At 22.1% G+C, this 27,670-nt stretch overlaps 2 protein-coding genes across 25 annotated transcripts in view; one reads left to right on the top strand and one right to left on the bottom strand.

Annotated features, from left to right (window-relative positions):
• LOC132932358 (acetylcholine receptor subunit alpha-type acr-16-like) overlaps positions 1–27,670 on the bottom strand; it is a 190,671-nt gene that overhangs the window by 76,517 nt on the left and 86,484 nt on the right. The window lies entirely within an intron of this gene.
• Positions 6,174–20,309, top strand: LOC132932354 (dentin sialophosphoprotein-like). 22 transcript variants are annotated; one of them, XM_060998682.1, is made up of 42 exons: positions 6,174–6,320; positions 10,137–10,379; positions 11,514–11,570; positions 11,660–11,755; positions 11,905–11,961; positions 12,026–12,091; positions 12,251–12,307; positions 12,420–12,476; positions 12,560–12,640; positions 12,773–12,829; positions 12,944–13,000; positions 13,065–13,145; positions 13,276–13,332; positions 13,440–13,496; positions 13,561–13,659; positions 13,767–13,823; positions 13,933–13,989; positions 14,054–14,143; positions 14,262–14,318; positions 14,440–14,496; positions 14,770–14,826; positions 14,943–14,999; positions 15,064–15,144; positions 15,279–15,335; positions 15,455–15,511; positions 15,575–15,646; positions 15,773–15,814; positions 16,097–16,156; positions 16,244–16,315; positions 16,453–16,500; positions 16,586–16,654; positions 17,185–17,241; positions 17,318–17,392; positions 17,628–17,687; positions 17,770–17,841; positions 18,015–18,068; positions 18,147–18,185; positions 18,447–18,509; positions 18,624–18,689; positions 19,874–19,945; positions 20,028–20,066; positions 20,138–20,309. In XM_060998682.1, exons 1-42 carry the CDS (start codon positions 6,276–6,278, stop codon positions 20,201–20,203), a joined length of 2,820 nt encoding a protein of 939 aa, XP_060854665.1. In that variant the 5' UTR covers positions 6,174–6,275; the 3' UTR covers positions 20,204–20,309. The 22 variants fall into 22 exon arrangements, with proteins under 22 accessions (XP_060854665.1, XP_060854668.1, XP_060854671.1 ...); XM_060998685.1 differs by having other exon boundaries at positions 12,026–12,106; positions 12,560–12,625; XM_060998688.1 differs by having other exon boundaries at positions 12,026–12,106; positions 13,065–13,130; positions 13,579–13,659.

Here is a 27,670-nt window from a genome sequence, read left to right as displayed (position 1 = left end):
AAAAATTAATTTGTGTTGATACTAGATATACGCTAAACTTTATTTTTTTAATATTTAAGTATTAATAATTAAAATTAAAAATAAAAATTCTTTCATTTGTATAATGTTCTAACGTTTATAAGAAAATTGGGACTTTACTTATTCAAAGTTTTTTTTAATTTTTGTAAGAATGTTACATAAGGAACTTTGTATTAATTGTTCATGCTTTTTGAGAAAAAAACGTTATTATCAATTGGTAATCAAAAATTTTAAATTTTTATAAAAATCTTAAAAATCATTAATAGAAAATTATAATTATAATACTTGGTGAAAAATATATGAAATTCTTTTCAGTAATATAATTTTGAATTACAAAGAAATATCAAAAACTGGTGTTGCGTAGCGTAACTATACTTATTTTTTTTATGTTTCTTAATTATTTTGATAAGTATTTTTGATTTCTCAAAGTAACCTTAAGACCAAATTTAATACCAAAACCATTTTAAATATTGAAGTATTTTGTTGGTTTATAAAATGACATATAAAAAGACCACATAATTGTAAAATCACTTTTCCAGAATCTAAAATTAAAAATGTTAAACATAATTGAATTTAATAACAATTTGAATGTTACTTATTGTATATTATTGCTAAGTAATCGAGTATGTCTCAGTTATCTGTTATACTAATATAGTAATATATAAAATAGTATTCTTTAAGATAAAATACGAAACAACCACGAGCCCTGTAGATGTCGTATCAATTCCTTTATAGTTAGGTTTTAAAAACAGCATGCTTTGGATTTCAGCTCACTTTTACAATCACTTTGCTGTTCACGTCTCCATTGGAGGTAAGACGTGATCAAAATAGAGTTTGCTTTGTCACTGACCAAATAAAAGCTACCTACCTAACTTATCTATATTATAGATACTCTGAGGCTTCTAGAACAAATTATAGTTTCCATGTTCCTCCTACTGTGTAAGTTTCTCAAGAAACTTTTTTAATCCCAGCATATATTTCCAATGAATATATTTTAACAGAATACCTCATCTAGTCAAAGGTATAATACACTTACATCAAACTATAATCCCTATGGATACAGCAAGCTCGTTATTATTTTATTATTTTACCTAAAGTTTATATTTTCTTAAATTTGTCATTTGTAATTAACATATATTATTATTTTGTTAATTATTACCTTTTGATATATTCCTTAATTAAAATGTATGAACATGTACAATATATTTATAAATTAATAACAATATTAATTTTCACGATGTCTGTATTTTAATGGATGGATGAATGAATTGTTTTGTATTTTAAAATATTTAAATAGTTGTTTGTTTTATGTATGAAAGAAAAATAATTAAATTATCGTTAGCTGCGATATGATTGATTACTAATTAGTAATTACCTATACCTAACTATTTTTAAAATAATTAATAATAATGCTCACGCGCACGTAAATTGATAAATATAGATATATTATATTTAATTTTAAATTTTAAAACATAAAATTTAACATTTTCTAATTGTTTGAAAATATTTTATCTACGTTTTTACGTTTTTATTCAATATAATATAAGTACAATTTTATTTTTTAAACTGTTTTGTAATTATTTATATAATTATATATTAATATAAACTGAATACCTTATTCATCATGCAATTTTGTTAACAATGTGTTTATATCACGCTGTTGAAAATTATATTATTAAATAGTTTTGCGTGCATGTATGAAAACGATTTTCCGTTCAGTATTGGTTAGGTTAGGTGTTTATAAGTTATAACACTTTTAGTTATTATATACTATGTACGAGTATATACGTATGCCTGATTCTCCAATCACATGAGTCGATAAGAATAAAATCATAAAGTGTGATAATAACTTGTTAAACCATCTGATAAATAACTTTATCGAGTTCATTAAATTATACATTTATACTCTGTTGCAAAAACCTTAGGGAAAAAATAAATTATTTGATTAGTTACTGCAAATCTGTGAATTTAAGTTATAGAAACTTATATTGATAAATATGCCGGGTACACGATGTTATCATTTGATTAATGTTAATTATAAACCGCTGACTAACTAATAATGAAATATACTAACATTTTGATTCTTGAAATATATTTGATAATATTGTTAGGAATAATATTTCTTGTGAGTTATTTGTAAAGGAGTTAAAACGAATATCAACAACATTTTTTTAAAGGAACTTGAATAATTTCTCTTATGGTTTTAGTTATTTTGTTAAAAAAAAAAATAATAATAATAATATTTGTAAAAAATTAAGATTTTTAACGTATATTATAATTTTCTGTACATTTTAAAATACCCAATTTCAAAGCTATTTATAATACGAACCTATCTATATCATTTTACGTAGTTTGTCGATATTGACTTTAGACTTATAAGTTTTATAAATATAACAGTATGATACAAGTTATGTTATAATAACTTAACTAAGAATATAAAGTACTTAAAGTTTTTGAAAAAATGTGTTTCAACCTAACAAATTACTAAATAAATTAAAAATAGTATATAGAAATTAAAAAAAAAAATAAAATAAAATAAATGAATTTGCATTCAAAACTACATTTTGTATAAAATTATTTATTATTGAATTCAAATTTAATATATCTATTGACGTGATTTACTCAATTTATGAAATACATTCAAATTTACTATAGGTATTGCAGAGTGATTTAATTTGGTTTTTCATATTATTATTTTAATATTGAAAAAATATAATTATGAATTATTCAACTAATGTGTGATATGTTTAGTGGTAATTTTATTACACTTATACGGTGTTGTCATAACTCATAAGTTTAATTATTATTATTGTCAAGTAAAAAAATCGAATTAGTCTTACTAAAAAACAATATACATATATATATATATATAAAACAACATATGTCGAATAGTGTTCGATATATTATTTAATATAATACAATTATCATTAAGTAATATTTACTCATTAGTATATATTTTATATTTGTTAAACATTTATATGACAGTTTAGACACACTAACTAACACAAATTATGAATTATAAAATATTATATTTACGATAGTGAAAACAATTAACATAATAGTATATTATATAATATAACTAAAATATTATGTCTTGTACATAATTATAATAAAGTTATTAAAAACGGGCAACCGTATGACAAAAATATGGTATTTTTTTTAAGATTTCTTGATAATATGACAATCTCTTAAATTACTTTGATAGTAATGGACTATATAAAAATAGATATAATCTATTTTTTTTTTAAATTTCTATGGTTAATGATACATTATTTTGGGCCGCGTATTTTTACTTTTAAAAATGTTTGTAATTCACATTTTATAAATTTATTGGTAATAAAATAAATGTAGCCTTTATGTCTAGGTACCATGCATGTATACTTTCACAGTGTTTTTTTTTTAATCGAAAATAATGTTTCCTTGTTTCTATCTTAAAAAATTATCATTTTTAATGTTGTGAAAGTAATTTAATAATTTTCAAAGTATGATTATCATTTATATAAATGTTTTTGCAGCATTTTCAAACTACTCGTCCTCTCCTATAATCAATACCAATAATTTCCACACAGATCTTGGAGTACATTAAATATTATGTTTATATTTTAAATATCAACACAAGAAACACAAATTTATAAATTTGAATGTTATATTTAGATGATTAAATTTAAACGTCAATAAACCATAAACATTTTATAGCAATTGTATTTATAAATGTATAATGTTCAAAAATCAATTGGATAATGCGAAGAGACGCGAGTATTTGTCATTTCAACTTAAAATGCAAAATGCTTGTTAATGAGTGATTTGCAAATTCTGAAAATGAGTTTGCAAACTATTGTGAACTATTTGCACAATTTTGGCACTGGATGGAAATCAACCAGAAAGTATAAAGAGGGGTCTGAAAAAAGTTTTTGCTCAATTTTTTAAAAAGCCCCACAGTTTAAGTTGAAACAGCTTGAATTTAGGTTGGTACATATTAAAAAAGATTTGCAAATTATTGCTATAAGTTTAAAAAAATATATTATAAAGGGGGGGGGATTTCGTGGGGATTTTGTAGTGCACATTATTATTATTTTTTTTTTACATATAGGTACTCAAAATATTGAGGATAATATTTTGGATGTAAATTCTGAGCAAGTACATTTTTAATTATTTATAAATTCGTTGACATTTTTAAACCGATTAAGATGATCTAACAAGTACTGAAAATGTGCTTAAAGCAAATATATTTCGTACCAAAATGTAAAATGTGAACTAAATTATGCAAGAAGAGACATTCCATTTTTACACCGACGATAAAAATGATCGGAAATTGAAGATACCATAAACGTCAAAAACACGTATGAAAATAATATGCAATCGTCAGCATATTATTTAGTTTCGTTTTTTTTTTGGTAGGTCGTAGATATAACCTTGTTGCGCATTGGAACTGTTCTAAAAATACATACATATATATATATATATATATATATATATATATATAGTCAATAATATATTCGAGAATTTTAGATAGAAAGGAAAATCCATCGGTAAAATATTCGCGTGTGTTTAACGTCTATCGCTGTATAATACATCGTATTATTTCTTTTCTCGTTTATTATTTGAACGTACATGTTTCATGGGTCTCGTCGTCTCCGATCGCTCAACAATGGATAAGGATGTGTGTAACTGTACCTACACACGTATAAATACATATAATACGCTGGTTTGTACACGTAACGTTGTACATTCAAATTCCTCTGAATTTACTGGGTCAGAGGAAAACCCTCATGTCTCGTTTGGATCGATAAAATCCTTTCTCTATGCGAGTTTTACTTTTTGTTATTACCCGTCTGGTGCTTTTTGTATAACCCCCTCAGTTGAGCTCTAGAGTCTAAACCCTTTTGATCTAAATAATAACCTTCAAAACTTTGTGTTTTGTGATATATTCGTATCCCAATTCCCCACTAGTTTCAAAATAGTGAAACGAAGTCTGTTTGTATTTGACAATTTTAAAACGCAAAACGAGTAATAATTAAAAAAATATATATGTATAATTATTTTACCTGTCATTTTACGTTAACGTTATACTTATCTGTACGTTAATAAATAATTACATGAATATTTTTTCATTTGCTGTTTGTTATGTATATATTCTATGTTTAATGAAGAAATTAATTAAATAGGTACAGTTTGTAAGAGTATTAACCAAAAATACTTTTAGCAGAGTCTGCAGTTAATTTTCCATGTACATTTTTATTTATAAGCTGGACAAAGCTACTAAATGCAAAAGGTGTCACGCGTATAGAGTTTAATTGAATATTCAATGGGTGACCGAACCCTTTTGGACTCAGTCTGAAAATTCTAATTAATTTAGTTTGTAATTAATGTTTTTCTTCAAATTGTTTTGTATTGCATCATCTTGCATATATCTTTACGGGACAATCTTGCTTGAATTAGACATGGAAACTGATCTTTATTTAGGTTATAAAAGTAAATATTCATTGAATATTGAAGGATGAATATCTAATACTATTATGTAGTTATTATATGGCTAGTTATTACCTACTGTTATTAAGCTGTATGCTATAATAATAGTTATAACCTAAATGCATATTTTAGCCTTTAGGTTGAGTTTAAATATTTCGTTCAACCTTCAACAGACTAAAACCGCAACTCCATACATTTTGGAGTTTATAATATTTATAATAACACACTTCATTATGAAATAAAAAAAGTAAGACGATTAAATTGTATTGTATTTTTAAATATAGTTTAAAAAGCATCTGCTCGCATATACAATTCTAATACAATTATTTAAATTTTAAATCTTATTTTAATTAGAATGAATTAAAATTGAAAAAAAAACAAAATATTTTCATTATTCATACCTATATTATATTTATTTTTGATAATACATTTTAGAACAATCGTAGAAAATAAATAGTACATTTTTACCAAATTAAAAATTTCATATATGTATATAGAAGATACACATATAATAATAATTATGAATTTGACATGTACTCAGATTTTTGTAGGTTTTAATTATATTTACACAGAAAAAATACCAATCAAGTAGGAAGTAAAATAACAAAAAAAAGTTAAACTGTTTAATTAAGCAAAACAAAATAATATGTTTAATATCACCTGCGGTTAATTGTTTCGGTGTATAAAAGACCGCAGTCCTCATATGGTTCGATACTCAGTGGTTAAGCCACAGTGGTATTATATATTTTGATAAATTATATTTCATTTCAATCACACCATAATACAAAATGAGTGAAAGAGCGATTTTTTTGGTTTTAACAATCAGTTTAAGCGTAAGTATAATTTTATATAAACAATGTTATGTCTTAAATTATTATCATTAATAGATATCAATATAATAACTGTAATTCGTATAAAAAAATAAAATAAAAACATTTTTTTTTTTACTTAATAATAACATTTAAGTATCTATAATATTATAAATAGTTGAATATGAAGTTTGAAATCTTTTACTCAATTATTCATTGTATTACTTTCTATAATAATACATAATATTGAAGTAAGCTCAGATTTTGGAATTAAAAATTAATTCTTAGAATTTGTATTTAATTTTTAAGTATAGGTACTCTAGAAACTTTTTGATATATTTTCTATAAATAATAAATGTCCATAGCTAAAAATATAATAAATGCATAATTAATATTATAATATTACGTATTAAGTCAGACTGTTCGTAAAAATATAACATACTAATTTAACTAAGGGTATTTAAATGTGTTGTGTATTTACTATTTTGTTTTAATTGTTTTTTCAATTTTCAATTTTATGTATTATATAGGTATCTTTGGTATAGTATAATATAGATACATTTTTAAATTATAAAATTATAAATTATTATCTAGGATTAATTATTGATTTTTAAAGGAACTACTTAAAATTTGTTGATATATTACTCATTTTACCCTAAGATACTTCTGAATAATAAAAAATAAAAGATAAAAAAAAAACATTATAAAACCAATAGACACGCATTTTTTTTTATTAATCATAACTTAAAATGACTTTCCAACATCCAATTAAATAACATTTTAAATAAATATTGTAAAACTTTCACAGCTATTGTTATAATAAAAATAAAAATCACATTCATAATTTTATGATATAGTTTATACAGATTACACATTCAATTATTATAATAATTGTATTTATTTTTATATTAAAATGAAAAAAATGAAACAGTCATATAAATTTGTTTGTTTATTAAGAACAAATTAATTTGGTAAATTACAATAGGTCTTATTCTTTGCAATAATATATGTACTATACTGGTACACCTAATTGATTTGTTTTCCTACAGTTTAAAAGTTTTCATTTTTTTTTTGTTATTAATAATATTTTTATAGAAACTTATTTCTGGGTTTCTTGTAGAAAATAAGATTGAAATAATATTATGGCGTTGCAATTTTATGAGTTTTATTTCTTTTAAGCTAACATGCAAATTAAAATGACTATGCATCCGGAAACTAAAAGGGTTGCTTTTTAAAAAATATTAATTTAAGAATTAGTATTTTTTACAAAAAAATAAATAATATATTGTGCTGTGAATATTATATCTCGGATTGCTAAATAATCGATACAATAATTATTACATAAATCTTTCTTCACAAAGTTAGTTAATGGTTATTGGTTAATGTCTCACCTAAAAAATAATAATAATAAAAAAAAAGAAATAAGCATTAATATAATAATTTATAATAATTTATATTTGTTTTAAAATGCGATAAATTTAGTGTTTATTAAAATGTGGTAGAAAATGCATTGTCTAATGGCATTGTGTTGTATCTCAATCATATACAATTAATAACTAGTTTAAAGTAACGTTTAATCCATTAATATAATACATATCATGGTATAGTATAAAATATTAAAATGTGATGATAAATTATACATACAAATGATAACAATTTTTCGAAGAATCAATATTAAAATATATATGTTTTTTGTATACTCATCTTTTCTACAAAATTAAATTCAAACCATTTTTTCATACAGATAATCTTGTTTTGAATTTCGTACTTCAAAAAAAAATTTAAAAACTACACTATTTAAATTTTAGAGATCGATCTAAGAATTATCTTTTAATTTGCAATTTATAAATGGACATGAATTCTAGTAGGAAACAAATTGTATGCCATCATTAAATTCATTATGTAAAATGTAGACAGATTGCTAGATCCTCCTATATATATATAACAATATTGCATTAAATATGATATTATTTTAAACTATTATAATACTTAATAATACAATTTCAATAAAAATAATTATTTCAAAAGTTTTTGCAAGTTGAATAGCTTGCATTGTATATTTAACTATGACTGTTGAATGTTGTAGTTGTATGTTTAGTGAAAAGGGTTCGTATTTTAATTCTTGGTTTTACGCATTATGACGTATGGTATAGCGAGGAGAAAAAAATATATTTGTTAAAATTATTTTAATAGAAATAATTTTATAAAAAAGACAACTAATTGAAAATATTTATGGTATATTACAATATGTGTTATGAAATAACACCATTTAATTTTTACATTGTTTTAAATACTTACCTTTATATTATTCGCTATTACTGAGTTATCGTTTAATCATTATTAAATATTCAATGATAAATTAATGTCTACATACTTATTAATTAATTAAATGATTCAATATTTCAACAACTATTTAAATTAAGTTATACTCGTAAATAAAAACTAAAATGCATATGAATATCTATAAAAGTTGGACGAGTTTGTTTATTACTTTAATGAGTCAAGTGAGATTTAAGCATATTTCATATACTAGAATAGTAAAATATAGATAAGTAAAAAAAAAAATTATCACATGAAAAAAATACTCATTAGTGTGTAGTACCCATCTGGTTGAAATATATAGCCCACTGAGAAATAACATTACAAAAGGTCTATTATAGTAAATTAACGGTAAAAAATGAGAAATAAAATTAATAATTAACCGAAATGAAATAAAAACAGTAACACAAAAACCAACCACATAGTTATAAATAAAATAGATAAAAAACAGATAAGTACTATTATATTCTTTAAGATTTAATAGACCTACTATGCATCTCTAGACAATAAATTTCTTATGCGAATTCTAGAACTTAAGGTTTCATTATCTGAAACTTGTGGAGTCAACCAAAATATATCTACCAAATGTCTAAATTCAAAAGTACTTATGAACATTTCGATAGCAATTCAGTATAGGTTTCACATCAAAAAATCAAGTAATCCACGATGGTATAGTTGGTATAGTTGATATGCTTATCATTGTGATAAATGGAAAATTATATGATGTAATACGATTTTATAAGAAAAATTGAATTGAATAAATTAATCTACTAATATTGTAAGCCAAATCATTACTAAACTAATTGTTTTAATTGGTTTTTATTTAGCTAAAAGCCTATTTAAATATCCATTTTATTTAAAAAAAAAAAATAATTTTATTTATTTAATAAATCATATCATATTTATTTTAATATTATATTAGAAAAAAATAGTACATACTATATTATTATTCTAAGTTAGGCAATTGTTTCATTTATACTCTTAGAAATTATTTATATATATTTTCACTCTTAGAATATATAGGTGTATAATGTATATACATATATTTAGATAATAACATATATAAAACTATACTATTTTGAATTAAAACTAATTAAAATCATTATCATATTATAATTTTATAATAATTACATATTAACTATCAGAATAGTTATTTGTATTATTAAATATGTTTATATTTATAAATTATGTACATTTAATAAAATAATAAATAAAAATATTTGGATTAATATTGATGTAAATAAATATTATCTCTCAATTGTAAAATAAATCCTCAAATACCATATCATACCATATTATTTTGTAATCGGAAATTAGAAGAGAAAAATTCATGAATGTTTTTTCAATAAAACGTTTTACGTAGGTATGTATTTATAATAAAATTTATTCTTTCGTTATTTTAATAAAGTATTATTTACGTCGTAAACTACAATAGATATAAATTAGATATACATATTAAAAATTAATACAATAATGATACATTCAACGACTTGTTAATGTTTAGCTTGTAATTTTGTGTAGGTTGCTTGTGGCTTAGATTTGTTTAGACGTGATGGTATTAATGGATATAATGGATATTTAGTAAAAAGAGATGACATTATAATGTCGCCAGATCGTATAGCTGCAGAGCTTATAAATTCGAAAAATTTAATGAAACGAGATACAATAGGAGATATTGTAATGGAAACCACAACATCTATGAATGTTGAAAATCAAGTGGTTAATTCAAATCCCGCATCACAATTAGTTAAACGATGCAATTATGTAAGTAAATCATATCTGTTATTTTATAATATATAAGAACAATAATAGCACAAGTATTAGCTTTTAAATATTTATTATAGAAAGTAAGTGTTATTGACTTGAAAATATTTTTTTTTTTTTACGACACATAATAATAATTAACTATTTGAACATTTTTTTAAAGTATTTTATTTTATGTACCTATAACTATTATTGAAAAAAAAAATGTAACGGTCCAAAACATATTGTAGAGTATAATTATTATAATAATATGTGGTTTTAAGTTTTTTATTTCAATAAAAAATACTAAAGTAATTTTTTTAAATTTTGTATTTTAACGTTTTTAGATAGTTAGGCACTAATATCAAAATTAAATATAATATACATATATATATATATATATATATATATATATATCAAAAAACGAAAAATTACTAAATTTCATTATATAAAAACAATTTCACATTAATACTTGATCAAAATATGATCAACCTGATGAATACTCACCCTTAATTCTAAAAAAAATACAATTATTATCTTTATCGTTTAAAGCTTAATAAAACAGATTAATAAAAAATACGAACTTAATTAAATAAGTTAATAATAAGAAAAACGATTATATTTTTTCTATCATCTCGGGAATCAGTTGCAACGCACAACATATTAATAGTTAAGACTTTCAACTTTTAACTGTTAAACTTACTTCTATTTTCTATACACTATTAAATGTTTAACTTAGGTATTTCAAACAATTTATAATACAAACCTATTCACATAAAATAATGAAATATGTTGGTATTGAATTATGAGTGAGGTAATATTATATAATAATATATAATATGTTATATTAAGTTTGGTAATACTTTATGTTGAAATGAAATACTAATAAAAAAACGCTAATCATTAAAGACAACGTTAACAATTGTAAATGTATATAATTTAGTTTACTGACACGCTGCCTGCGCTCAAAGTAGTTTTATACTTATAGAATAATTTATTATTTATCATTAAATTATTCAATATATCCATGAATATTATTTTTTATAAATAATGTCGTAGTATACTGAAAATCAACCGGCTATATAGAAGAACTAAGTTTTTGTTTACTATGTATATAACTCCTTAAATTGTATTTATTATTTTATACGTGTTTAGGACCAGATATGTAGTAGCTCTAATTCAGAAACAAATGTAGAAACCCACGATGTTGAGGTAAATATTTTCAGAAAATATTATGTTGTAATAATATTTATATATATATATATAATCATGTTTAAATATAAAAATATGTGTTTGTTTAGGAAACAGCGACACAGGAATCTTCATCTTGCTCATCGTCCTGCTCATCATCTTACTCATCATCCAGTGAAACTGATGAAATAGCTAAGAATAATTCAGTAAGATAATTATTGCATTGCATATAATTCTAAAAAATTTGGTATTACGTTAACAGATCATCATATTGTTTAATATTAACATTTTAATAGTGTGTTGTTTTTATGGTATAAACTCTTATTTAATATTATATTTTGTAAAACCTATTTAGGGAAAGAAATGTCAATGCTCTGATTCAAAATCAAATGTAGAAGCCCGTGGTATTGAGGTAAATATTTCATAAAATATTATGTAAAATACAAATATATAATACTAAATGTATATTTATTTAGAAAAAGGAAAAAAAAGAAAAAAAAGAATCTTCATCTTGCTCATCATCCAGTGAAACTGATAAAAAGGTTAAAAAAGATTCAGTAAGATTATAATTACATTGAATATAATTCCAATTTCAAAATACGTTAACAAATTATCATTTCATAATATTCCCGTTTTAATAAAAAGTTTTGTTTATGATATTAACTCTTATTCAACATCGTTATTATTTAATACTTTTTTAGGATAAGAAATGTAAATGCTCTGAATCAAAAACGATAGGAGAAAACCGTGATGGAGAGGTAATTATTTTCATATTTTAATATGTTCTATCAACACATAATATTTATGTTCTGAATTTTATTGAAGAGTCCATTAACTATTTTTATTATGTAATACATGTATATTGTATAGGTTAAGAAATGTAAGTGTTCTGAATCAAAATCAAAAGAAGAAAACCGCAATAGCGAGGTAATTATTTTCATATAATATTATGTAATATAAACATAAATAATATTCATGATATTATATTATATTATTATGTTTTTGTTTAGAAAAAAGAAAAAAAAGAAAAAAAGGAATCTTCATCTTGCTCATCATCTAGTGAAACTGATAAAAAGGTTAAGAAAGAATCGGTAAGATAATTATTACATTGTTTATTATTCCAAAAATGTTGGCAATACGTTAACTAACCATCATTGCTTAACATTTACGTTTTAATAATATGAATTTATATTTAACGTTGTATTTTTTTAAAACATATTCAGGATAACAAATGTAAATGTTCTGATTCTAAAACAAAGGGAGAAAATCACAATAGTGAGGTAATTATTTTCATATTATATTATGTTCCATCAACATATATACTAATTATGTTTTCAATATTATTATTTATTGGAGTATCTATTAACTATTTTTATTATGTAATACATGTATAGGGTAAGAAATGTAAATGCTCTGGTTCAAAAACAAATGTAGAAACCCGTGATCTTGAGGTAAATATTTCATATTATATTATGTACAATAAAAATGTATAATATTAAATGTATATTTATTTAGAAAAAAGAAAAAAAGGAAAAAAAGGAATCTTCATCTTGCTCATCATCCAGTGAAACTGATAAAAAGGTTAAGAAAGATTCGGTAAAATTATAATTACGTTGTTTATAATTCCAAATACATAGTGCATTCACATACTATCATTCTATAATATTATTTATGTTTTAATGTAAATTTCTTTATATCATACTGATTTTATGTAATAAATGTTTAGGATAAGAAATGTAAATGTTCTGATTCTAAAACAAAGGGAGAAAATCACAATAGTGAGGTAATTATTTTCATATTATATTATGTTCCATCAACATATATACTAATTATGTTTTAAATATTATTGAAGTATCTATTAACTATTTTTATTATGTAATATATGTATAGGGTAAGAAATGTAAATGCTCTGGTTCAAAAACAAATGTAGAAACCCGTGATCTTGAGGTAAATATTTCATAAAATAGTATGTAGAATACAAATGTAGAATATTAAATGTATATTTATTTAGAAAAAGGAAAATAAAGAAAAAAAAGAAAAAAAGGAAAAAAAGGAATCTTCATCTTGCTCATCATCCAGTGAAACTGATAAAAAGGTGAAGAAAGATTTGGTAAAATTATAATTACGTTGTATATAATTCCAAATACATCTTGCATTCACATACTATCATTCACCAATCTATTTATATCATACTAATTTTATGTAATAAATGTTTAGGATAAGAAATGTAAATGTTCTGATTCCAAAAACAAAGGAGAAAACCATGATCATGAGGTAAATTTTTCATGAAATATTTTATAGTATCCACATATTATAAAATATTCATATTTTTAATTATATCGAAGTGCCTATTAACTATTTTTATTACATGATACATGTATAGGGCAAGAAATGTAAATGCTCTGGTTCAAAAACAAATGTAGAAACCCGTGATATTGAGGTAAAGATTTCATATTATATTATGTACAATAAAAATGTATAATATTAAATGTATATTTATTTAGAAAAAGGAAAAAAAAGAAAAAAAAGAAAAAAAGGAATCTTCATCTTGCTCATCATCCAATGAAACTGATAAAAAGGTTAAGAAAGATTCGGTAAGATTATAATTACATTAAGAAATTATCATTCTATAATATTCACGTATTAATAAAAAGTTTTTTTTTTATGATATTAACTCCTATTTAACATCGTTTTTATGTAATACATGTTTAGGATAAAAAATGTAAATGCTCAGAATCAAAAACAAAAGGAGAAAATCGTGATGGCGAGGTAATTGTTTTCATATTTTAATATGTTCAATAAACATATAATATCCATGTTTTCAATATTTTTAATTATATCGAAGTGCATATTAACTATTTTTATTATTTAACACATGTATTTTGTTTAGGTTAAGAAATGTAAGTGTTCTGAATCCAAATCGAAAAAAGAAAACCGTGATAACGAGGTAATTATTTTCATAAAATATTATGTAGAATACAAACGTAGAATATTAAACGTGTATTTATTTAGAAAAAATAAAAAAAATAAAAAAAGGAATCTTCATCTTGCTCATCGTCCAATGAAACTGATAAAAAGGTTATGATAGATTCGGTAAAATTATTATTCCGTTGTTTGTAATTTCAAATATATAGTGCATTCACATACAATCATTCAATAATATTTATGTTTTAATGTAAATATATTTATATCATACTGATTTTATGTAACAAATGTTTAGGATAAGAAATGTAAATGTTCTGATTCAAAGAACAAAGGAGAAAACTATGATCATGAGGTAAATTTTTCATAAAATATTATTTAACATCAAAATATTTTAAAATATTCATGTTTTTAATATTATTGAAATGTTTATTAATTATTTTTATTTTTTATTATATGATACATGTATAGGGTAAGAAATGTAAATGCTTTGATTCAAAAACAAATGTAGAGACCCGTGATATTGAGGTAAATATTTCACGAGATATTGAGCAGAATAAAAATATTTAATATTAAATGCGTATTTATTCAGAAAAAAGAAAAAAAAGAAAAAAAGGAATCTTCATCTTGCTCATCATCCAATGAAACCGATAAAAAGATTAAGAAAGATTCGGTAAATTATTATTCCATTGTATATAATTCAAAATTCATTGTGCGTTCACATATTATAATTCTACACATCTACAGTATTCATATTTTAATGTAAATCTATTTATTTCATACTGATTTTATGTAATACATGTTTAGGATAAGAAATGTAAATGCTCAGATAAAAAAAACAAAGGAGAAAACCGTAATGATCAGGTGAATTTTACATTAAATATTATGTAGCATTAACAAATATAATGCTCATGTTTTATTGTTTATTTTTTAATATTATTTACGTGTCTATTAATTGTTTAAATTATGTAATATACGTATAGAATAAGAAATGTAAATGCTCCGATTCAAAAACAAATGTAGAAATCCGTGATGTTGAGGTATGTATTTATAATATATTAGGTAGAATAACAATATATAATATTAAACGTGTATTTTTATAGAAAAAAGAAAAAAATAAATCTTCATCTTGCTCATCGTCCAGCGAAACAGATAAAAAGGTTATGAAAGATTCGGTATGATTATAATTAAATTGTATAAAAAATATAATAATAATTATTATTATATTGAATATGTAATACTATATATTTGTATTGTTTAATGATGTATGATTTTACTTTTTTTTTTCATATGGTAAACAGTGCAATGGTTCAGATTCAATAAAAGAAAATGGAGAAATGAAGGTAAAATATTTTATTAAGTTAATTAAAATGTATAATAAACGTTTTTTTATCTGTTCCTATTTATTGCAAATATATGTAACAAACAAATTAATAAATAATATTGTTTCAATGTTATTTGATATTTTATTTTCGTTTTACGGTAGTCTGTTATTTTATTTTTTTAATAGATAATTCAACTATTTTGTTCTTAATAATTTAAAAATGTAATGATTTTAAATCTATAGATGATATTTTGAATTATTAGAAATACGTTCAAATTGTGTTTTATGATATATTTTTTAGTGTGGTAGCCGAAAACAGGTTTCTGAATCGAAATCTGACGTAGAAAACAGTGAAATTATGGTAATTATTATTAACATTTTGTATAAACAACGCATCTTATTCATATCATAGTTCTATTGTATAAATAAAATATAATTATTTATTTAGAAAAATGAAAACAAAAAATCCTCATCTACATCAATATGCAGCGAAAATAGTAAATCTGGAATGTGCCAATCGGTAATACTATGTTTTGTTTAATAGTATATTATAATAGTAATATTTTTATGCCACCTTATAAATAAATTAATTTTAACATAAAAGTGAGTTTTAACTTAATAAATATATATATATATAATATAATGTCTATTTTTTAGGTCGACCAATACAGATCAGAGACAGATGAGGAAATTACGGGAACGATGGTGAATAATAAATATAATTTTTATTACACTTCAAGTATTTATACTAATTTATCTTTTAAAATTAATTTCTCTATTCTTTGTTTAGAATAAAGAAAATAACAAATCGTCATCTTCTATGTCATGTGGAAGTGGTACAAAAGGAATTAAGCAATTGGTAAATTCTTTGAACATTTTTTTATATTATTACTTTTACATTTTAAAAATATTGTCCTACCTAAATTGTTGTCATCTCATTAAAAATATGTGTATATTTTCGATGCATATTACGTAATATATTTGCTTCGTATGAATTGTAAATATTAAATATAAATCAATAGTTCAATTTTATATTAAAAATTATTTTCACGCCATGGGCGCCCGGAGGGGTGGGGGCAAGACAGGGCAATTGCCCCCCCCCCTGTAATTCAAATAGAATGTTAAAAATTTTAACTTTTATTCTGATTTATAAACATTTTATCGATATTTTTACTCTAGTGTGTGGGGTTGGTATTTGATTTCATATAATTCTAACACATTTTGTAGTTTACAAGGAATAAACATGTTTTAATGTATTTTTTGGTGTTTAATGAAATTATGCTTCTCCTTGATAAATTTCCTGCAGGCGCCCATGATTCAAACTATACATACATCGTTTTAATTATTATTTTATTTTTAATAAATATTTTTCTTGTTAATATATTTTAGAACAACCAACAAATTCATTATTCTGAGTCGGAGACTGAAGAACAAGATGTAACGATGGTGAATATTAATACAGTATACATTAAATATATTTAATATTAAATTTAAATTTAGTAACGATATTTTATTAATTCAGTTAAATGAAATAAACGAATCTTCTTCATCTTCATCATCCCGCTGTGGAAGTAGTAAAAATGAAATAAACAAATCGGTAAATAATTTGATGATCAACGTATTTTCTCCTAATATTTTTTTACAAACATATAATTAATTTAAACTTAATTATAAAATATAGGTACATTTGGTTAATAATATACAAAATAAATTTAAAAATAAGGTGGTTCAATAAATTATACACATGTTTTCGTGTTATTTATAGTATATCTAAATTATTCTAATAACTATATTATTTTTATAAATATAATATAACTCATTTATATGTTTAGAATAATCAACAATATAATTATTCCGAGTCGGATAATGAAGAACAAGACAATGAAATGATGGTGAATATTAATATAATTCACATTGAATAAATTTAATATTATAATATTGTAATTTTATAGTAACGATATTTTAATTGTTTAGATAAATAGAGAAATTAATTCTTCATCAAAATCAATGGGCTATGGATGTAGTAAAAATGAAATTAACCAATCGGTAAATAATATCGAATTATCTAAGTATTACCTTAAATTAATAACACTAATAATTTAGTGGTTTTAGTAGGTATATTACATTTTTAGCTAATTATAATGCATTAAAAATTATAAAACAAAAAACTATATAATATATTTATATTTATTATCTAATTTAAATTGTATTATTTTTAGGGGTTACAACGTAGTTGTTCAGAATCAGAAGTAGATGAAGAATCTATGGCAATGGTAAATACTGTATAAAATATAATCGTACATATTTCTTTTTTTTCTTATTTTAAATTTATTTATTTTTTTAATTTTTAGATGAAACAAGGAAGTAAATCATCAATGACTTCATCATCAGTAAGTAATATTATTATACTTGATGATTAAATAATATAAAATAATATGTGATATATGGATAGTGAATTTTTCAAATTTAATTCAATAAAGTTACTAGATAATAATTTTTTAAATGCAAATATTTTACTCAATTATAATACATAATATATAGTTAGTTATTAGTATTTATTACTTATAGGAACACGTACATACATTTTAAAATAAAATAGTTTGTTGCTCATGTTTTGTTTTTTTTTTTATCAATAAATATTGTATTTTCAGGGTTATAATCAACGTAGCATGGTAGAATCAAATTCTGCACGTGGAGAATCAAGAAATATTATGGTAGTTAATAAATCTACGTAAAGAGTAACAAAAAATACTAGGACATTATGTTATTAAAATTTCGACATCCTATGTTATTTTTGTTTTAAACTATGATTTTTTTTAATTTTCTAGGTAAAGGATCAATCTACGTCGTCTTCATTGTACAGCCAAGAAGAAGAAAATGCAATGGGAATAGCGGTAAATTAAAATATTTTTTTACTATAATTTATTAACATAGCTAGAATACATTATTTATAATTTTGGAATAAAAATAAAAACTAAAAATCATTATTATTTATTTTAAACAATGTAAAAAAATAATGATAATTAATTAACATTTTTATTGGGATTTGTGGAAACGCATTTAAAATTTATAAGTTATACATGAAAATGTTTAAAAAAAAAAATGTATTTAATAAATACATAGTTGAGTGAGCTACTATAAAGTGCATCGTAATTTATAGTACGTGTTCATAAATTACCATTGTATCATTCAATGTCTAAAATATATTATAGGTACATACATTTACTTTGTTTGAATTTAACACTTAGATATTTATTGTAGTAAGAATAATTAGGCTAACATTCATGAACAAACAATAAATTAATCATACAAAGTGAATATAATATATAAACACAGTATGTCCCAAAGGTATCCTATATCACTTTATGTGGAAAAGCTATTTATTTAAATAGGGGTTTTCAATAGTAATCTATAACATGAATTCTACTTAATATTATAAATTAAAAAAAAAAAAATGTTTATACAGTTCATTTTTTGAAAGTTAGTATACATTTTTAGAATGTATATGTGTGTTGGTGATTTTCAATGTCGGTTATCAGAATCTATAGTTGAAAAAAATGATTTATTTTTACAATTTGAGGATTGTTTCTGGTAGAATATGCATTAAGTATTTTAAAAGGATAGACATTTTAAATACTCAGCAATTTTTATTTTTATAGTAAAATACTAATAAAAACAATATTTTTAGCTAAAAAACAACTGATTTAGTAATTTATTTATTTTAATTTGTTGATTCATAAAGCAATACTATATAAATGTATAGAGAATTTTTATTATTTGTACTATTATCATTATTTAAAAAAAATAATCTCTTGTATAGACAATTTTATAGTGTATATTTTAATTTGAAGAATATAAAATATAAATTTAAAAATTTAAATTTGAATCTTTAATTATTTGACCAAATATTATTATTATTTATTTTGTTGAAAAAATGTACATTAAATATGTTTATAAAACATATTACACTAAATATGGATAGATATAAAATTGTATTGTATTGTTGATTTATTATGTTTAGCAAATAAGTTAATATATAAGTATATTAAATGATACTAATTGAGTCTTTTTTATTTAGAAAAAAGAACAATCGGGATATTCATCTTCTTCTACTTATATTTCTGGCGGTAAAACAGAAATGAATCAAGTGGTAAATAATATTATTTTGATCGTTTAATAATATATTGTACTAACTGTGTTTTAACCAAATGATCTATTTTTTCTTTTCAAAGTCACAAAGGTCAGAATCAAACCAATTTGAGCAAAATGTGGTACGTATTTAAACCATAATTTAAAATTAAACTAAATTGTACTTTACTAAGAATTATTTTATATCTTATAGAATTATAGCGAATATGAAAATCAAGAAGAAGAAGAAGAAGAAAGCCAATTTGGATGCTCCCATTAACGAATCTAATATTATCTAATTTATTATAATATTGGCATAGAATATTATATTTTTAGTATCTTGTAAAAGGCTAAACAATTTTAAATATAATTCAATTAAAATAATATTTATGTTATATTTATTTTATACATGGTACCTAAAGATGTAAAATCTTTTTAAAATTATTTAACATTTGATAATAGGAATTACTGAGTTTTAGGACTATTTGTATAATTAAGTACTGCATAAAAAAATATATTATATTTTACAATTTAAATACATAGTTAATTTAGAAGTTTCACAAAAATATTTTGATTACTTAGATGAAAATACAGTTACTTTATTAGTGAAACCGACAACAATCTATATTTAAAACAGCTTCGTGAGGCTAGTAAGAGTAACACGTGATCTCGTGAGCTATGTTACTTAAGGTATGTAAGAAGGTAATGATCTTAGAAACAATTAGTTTTTGAGGCTAAGATCATATTATTACCTTGAGAACCTTTCGATAATCATTGATTGTATGACAATATATATTTTGAATTATCCTTTTATATATTGGTGAATGTCAAAATGAATGGGATCTTATTTATAAGTTTGCATACTTATACGAAATTTGTTCTTAAATTAAAAAAAAAAGTTTGAGGTCAAAAAAGGTATAACTGGTATACACTATACATATTAAGAAGAAAAAATTGTATAATATGCTCTCTATATAATAAATCTCTATTGCTTATAATTTTCCCACAAATTTAATTTTAAATTTTAAAACAATTGAAATAATTTATATTATTTTAAAGTATTAAGAATAAAATTTATTTTTGAATAATTTATGATATCAATATCAATAACTTTGAATGTTTAAAAATTTAATAATTGATAATATTATAATGAATTCGTTTTTTTTATCTTCAATTAGTATCTTGTACTCAAGAGAAAATCAAGCCTACGGATATTTTTACCACCCTATAAACATCAATGAACAAAATTTATATTCAGTAGAACCAGTTTTGTGTTGTTAGTCTTAATATTAAGCTTAAATTTTCTTATTGCGAGTATACAATTTAATGATAAGAATATTATCCAGGTTGAATGTAATTTTTTTCTGGTATATTTGTTTTTAATTTTTTCAAACAAGTTATGTTGATTTTTTTGTGGGTTTTTTTCAATTTATTATTAAAATAGGTAATGGAATTTACGCCCTATCTAAATCACCAGAAATGAACTTGAATAATGTAGTATTTTTCTCAAAAACTGTATAATTAACACACAAAAACCATAACAAAACATAATAACATAACCAATTTATTCATCGTTCCGCTTAGAAAATCGACGATATTCGTTTATATAATATATATATATATAAATATATATATATTTTTTTTAATTGTGGATGAAGATTTTATTTTGAAAGAAAATTGATATAGCTGATTTTGGTATATATATATTATACTAAAATAAATAAGTAAATCATGTTTTTAATGTAATTTTTTTTAACTTTATTTTTCATTTTGAGATATTTAGAATCTTAAAATGCTATTAAAATATAATGGGTATTACCTTAAAACCCTACCTTGATTATCGTTAAGACATATGTAACATAATATGTATACTAATACTTAATAATTAATTTAATCCACTCTATCAATTTGAAAAACGATAAAAACTGATTTTTTCTTTTAAATTCGTTATTTGGACGCTATGATTTATGGTTGCTATTACATTTGAAATGGCACAACAACACAATATTATACAAGGTGAGCGAACTGAGGCGAGAGCAAATAACAACTCACGTAACACATCGGTTTTAAAATTGTTAAAATACATTTTAACATACAATTTAATAATTTGTTTTGATTGAATTTCATAGAAACTGTTCAATAATATGTTTCTTAACATTATATGGTACGTTTATTTTATTTTTAAAACTAATATGTGGTTTTATTATGTCAATTTGTGCAATTACTTAATATTCTTAATATATAAATTAATAATTTTACTTTAACTTATATTGTACCATTAGTAACTACTAATTTATGATAACGTACACAGTTGTTACTTATTCTACATTTTATAGTTTTTTACGTACCTATACTTAAATAATAAATATACCTATTATCATAGATTTTCTAATGATTATTGAAAATTATATTAAAATTAAAGTTATACTAACACTACATTTTGTATATATAAAAAAAATAAAACAAAACATAAATAACTAAAAAAATTACTCATAACTAATCAATTAAAAACAAATTGTATTTACTTATGATGAATTGATTTTAGAATTTTAAATTTCATCTTGAATAATGATTACTTGTATGACTGCATTAATAAATTTACCTGTAAAAACCAAATAAAAATTATGATTAGTTTTTATATACTAAAATAATTAATAAATATAAATTTAGGCCAATGTTTGTAAAAAAAGAATATTTTATTTCTAAAAATTGTTTTTTATTTTTAAATTTCTAAAGACAAACATATATTTTTAAAAATCGTTAAAATTAATATATTTTGGAAAGCTTACAACACAGCATTTTTTCTAAACTTATAAATATAAAAAATACTGCTTTAAATAAATTATGAATTGAACATATACTAGGATGACTTACGGTTTTCTAATGTTTAAGGATGTCTTATACGACACCTTTTAACAGAAAGTCAAAATACTTATACCTACTCGAAAATCGAAATTACTTAGAAGAACTTTAAAAGAAAACAAAATACTTAACACCTGAGATGAAGTACTAGGATCAGGCCCAGAAGGATTATCTAAAGAAACCAAACTTATTAATGTAAAAAAATAGTTTAAGAATTATGTGTATAGTAAAAGTTTTACTGACGATGATGAATAAAAAAAGTTTTAAAAAATGTTCAATCACTTAACCATTTTTGACTAGATACGTATTATAATATGCTATAATATCTATAATAGAGATAGAGGTATGCACTCTGAAAAAGTCATAAAATAGATTGTATAATTTTAGATTTTGAGTGGAGCAATGAAAGTATTGGTTAAAGGCGCGTGTTTGTTTATTCCTGTCATCATTTTTGGGGCCCGTAAAATTCTTTAATCGTGGTTTTGATCATGATCAAATAATTATGTATGTATTTTATTACATATTTTTTTTTTCTTTTATAAGAAAAGCTTATGATAAATGGTTATAACGTTTTCATTTTTTAACCATGTAAAATCAATTTTAATAAATAAATTGAAAAAATAACCAAAAAAGTCGAAAGTTTCAAATATCTATAAGTATAATATAATAAAACCAAAATTATATCATAATATATACCTATATACCTCGAACGACGTACACAAAAATAATAAATAAATAAATCAGTTCTCCGAAAAATGGCAAGGTATAGTAATGCGGAAAAACAGTGCGTTCTCTCATTAATCGGAGTTTCAAAGAAAATGTAAATTCTCAATTACAGTTAACGTAATTTTGTAAATTTATCATGTAATTAAACATTCATAAAATTATTTTAAAAATATTAATTCCTTCCTTATTCCTTTAGCTTGAATATTTTTATATAATTTTTTTCGTTAGTATCATTCTTGAAACGATTTAAGAATATCGTTATTCTACATATTGTGTATTTGTTTGCAATTTTGAGATAATTGAATATTTAAATAAAAATACGATTTTTTTTCTTTTCTATTTAGTTTTGGGCAAATATTAGTTTATATTATTATTATTATAAAAATGAATTACTTATATAAATATATTTTATTAATGCACCTACTATATTATATGTTTAACAGTTAAAATGTATAATATATTTTTATTAGATTCATTGAAAGTTATATATTTAAACACTATTATGTTATAACGTACTTATTTCATTTCTGTAAATTATAATATTTGAAATTTAAGTTTTTTCAATTTATAATAATAAGTCAATAAGTAAATATTTATATATTAAATTAACAAATATCTTTTCAATATAAACTATTGACAAACCATCTTTGATTAGAATCATTTTTCGTATCATTAAATATTCAAATTAGTGATAGTCAGATATACTCGAAACTTACCATACAGGCAAGCGATTTCCCAGTATTTGTTGTTGTGGCTTTATTAAAAAATAACTGCAAATATGTTATTATTAACCTAGTTTGTATTTAACTAATGCGTATTACAAGTAAAATATAAATTTAGGAATTGATTTGGTTCTCGTAGTGGTTTATTTAAGCAACAAACAAGATATCAAAATATGATTAAGTAAAAATGTATTTAATACAATAGAATATTGTTTTTAAATTTTTATTCATAAAATATAAATTGATTTATAATTGTAAGAGTTTCGTGTAGCTGAATAAGGTATAGTTCAGACTTTCATGTATATTTCTCTTCTCGTGACCCTTAAATTTGCAACCTTCCATCACTATATTACGGAAATTTAAAAATGATTTCCTCCGTTTTTAATAGAATTAAATGCGAGTTCATTACTTTCACTTGTTGTAATAAATCTTGAATTCAATCACTAATGATGAACAATTTAAAGATATCATGTACATAGTAAAATATCTTGATGATTTATTCAATGTTAAGGCAATCACGCACGCTGTTTATTAAGTATGTATACAACATAATACATCATACCAATAATTTTATTGTACAAGGGAAATTATTTTTAATAACAGTTTATTTGACTAGAAATGGGAATTCACTTTTAATTAAAAATAATGGAAATTAATATTTCAAAATCGATTTTTATAAACTCGTATGGGATCACATACGATTATTTAATTTATCGTTTTACTTATTATGATATATTTTAGTCGTTTAAACATAATAATTTAGAAACAATTATGCTTTATATAGTTTACTGTGATAAAATTATTTTATTTTATTAAAATAATTTTTAATCAAATTTAGAGTGGTTGTAAACCTTATAATTTTTATGATATTCATCTCAATTTTAAAATACAATAATCATTTAAAATTATATTAATTAATTAATGTCATTGTCATAAAAAAATAATTTTAAAAATGTTAAAAATAAGAACAATAATTATTTACTAAATAAGTAAATTATCAAATTTTGTTTTATTAGAATTGAAACTATATAATTAAGTTGTGTAAAATAAAAAATTATAATTTATTGAATTGTATTTTACAATTAACTGATATATTTATACATAATACTCACGTGTGTAAATTATCGGTTTCAATAAACTGTTATAAATTGAGTGACAGTATTTGAAAACGCAAATGTAAATTTTACCTACATAAAAAATGTGGTTTATATGGCTATACATATATATTTAAATTTTAAAGTTTAAACAAGAGAAATGAAGCGGTGCACAATTTATGCAGACACAACGAAAACCATTTTACCCTTCTCATTAAAACTTTAAATGGTCATAGTTAGAAATCCTTTTGTTCAATATTAGATTTAAATTCATCAAAAAATTTTGTAACATTTTTATACTTGGTGATTAATGATGAAAATTATCATTATAATTATTTAAAACATTATTTTCATTGTATATATCAATTATGTCATTTATACGACTTAACGTTACATTATTGGCAATATACAGTTGTTTTTCATTTTATTTTATCCTCGAGACTTTTTTTTTTATAATCAGTATTTTGTAATCGATTTCTTTACATTTATATTCACAATGTTAACAATGGTTATCTCTTAAATGGGAATCTCTTGAGTTTGTACATTATTTACTTGTCAAACAATTATTCTGAACGTAAATACGATTATAGTGATTACTATCTGAATAGTGCTTATGATTATCGTGCAAAGGCTGTAAATATAGACTGTTCTGATGTATCAGTATAATAGTAATGGATTAATTAATAAATATATAAACATTACAGTTCGAGACAGACTATAACTCTGTGAATGAACATTAAACGACGACTCGACATATATCTGGTTCACTGCACCGATAAATATATTGTAATCTTATCGTTTATGTTAAAATTGAATAATGTATAAAGTTAAATTTATTACAATTGTTATTCTCCCTATATCATAATAAACACATCCAGACAAGTTCAGGTCCAAGTCAATATCCCACTCCAAAACATAGCCTCATATCCGGTTTTAAGAATAAATGTTCTTATGGTTTCTACCCGGAATTTATATTTTTATACTATATACAATACAGTGTTAAACACATTTTTTTCAGACCATATATTATTCCTCTTATTCTACATTTCCAGTAGTTTTTTATTCATCGTAAATCATGTTTCACATGCATTTAATCTTATAGTACCCATTGTACTACGTTTTTTTTTTTAAGTAAGTTCTTTTTAGACTTTTGTGACAATAATTTTGGTCAAAAATAAAAACTTCAAACAACGCGGAAAAACATTTATCTCAGGATATTTGATTTTATATATATATGTGATTGTCGTTAAGTACATTAAATTTAACTATCACCTATTTGAAGTTTAAAACTTTTCAAATGCATAGTCATTTACTTGCGTATGCAATGTCTAAATGACCTAATTGTTCTTTGTCTTAGCTTAAACCCGTTATATATTACTTTTAATCTTACAGTATTTTTACTAAATCACACTTTGAAATTGTTATCATTTTATTTATTTTAATTGGAAAATTATTACATTTCTTGGATGTGATATTCTAAAGATTTTCTAAAAACCTTGCACGTTTGTCTGGAACACACATATATCTCAATTAATTTTGGAATATAATGCGTGGCGACAAGCGGCAGGCTTATTGAATAAATAAGATACGTGCTGAATGATTATAAACCAATTCAAGTCATACAATATTGTTATTTTTGGGCTGATAAACTATGTAGTTGCAGCCGTTAAAAAAAATAATAATAACTAAATATTAACATATTGTATTTTAACGGATAATTCTTATTTAATTAATCTGTATATAATAAAGTATTGCTATTTTAACTAAAGTGAATTTAATGCTTTGAAAATTAAAAAAAATATATATAATTTCTCTGCTAGATTATGTTAAATTGAATTAGAATGTTTTTTAGATGTATTAATTTTAAAATTATTAAAATTATTGTTTTAAAATATTTTGTTTTGTTTTTTTTTTTCGTTGATAGTAGGTACGATTTAACATATACTGGCATAGACCTATAATAATTATCAATATAATTGATAAGCAATAATAGTACTATCAATGTAATGTAATGGTATAATGTAAGCAACCATAACTATTTATATGAAAATATTCTATGATTTTTGTTCGATCAATTTAAAATAAATTGCTTACTGTGCTAATTGTCGTCACATGCCATATCGAAATATCGATTTATTTTGTTGTTGATTTTAAAATAATCAAGATAAGTTTTTATTGTTGGAAATTATTTTTAATCTATCATTAATATATATATATATATATATATATATGGGCCTAAATTAAATTAAAATTGTTAAAAATAGTACAAATATGTATTGAAATTAGTAATATTAAGTAGGTATTAAGTTTACATTTTTGCGCCTTCCCAGGGATTGAGACCAG

The sequence above is a fragment of the Rhopalosiphum padi genome, chromosome 1 (genome assembly GCF_020882245.1).
Source record: "Rhopalosiphum padi isolate XX-2018 chromosome 1, ASM2088224v1, whole genome shotgun sequence".
Taxonomy (NCBI): domain Eukaryota; kingdom Metazoa; phylum Arthropoda; class Insecta; order Hemiptera; family Aphididae; genus Rhopalosiphum; species Rhopalosiphum padi.
The sequence above is the reverse complement of the archived record's forward strand: the minus strand, read 5'-3'. Positions and strand labels throughout refer to the sequence as shown.

Excerpts from the sequence above, each read along its gene's own strand:
- LOC132932354 (XM_060998679.1), top strand. The coding sequence starts at position 6,276 with ATGAGTGAAAGAGCGATTTTTTTGGTTTTAACAATCAGTTTAAGC. Across the intron at positions 12,830-12,943 it reads GAGAAAATCACAATAGTGAG|GGTAAGAAATGTAAATGCTC; the intron begins GTAATTATTTTC and ends ATACATGTATAG. Across the intron at positions 13,333-13,439 it reads GAGAAAATCACAATAGTGAG|GGTAAGAAATGTAAATGCTC; the intron begins GTAATTATTTTC and ends ATATATGTATAG.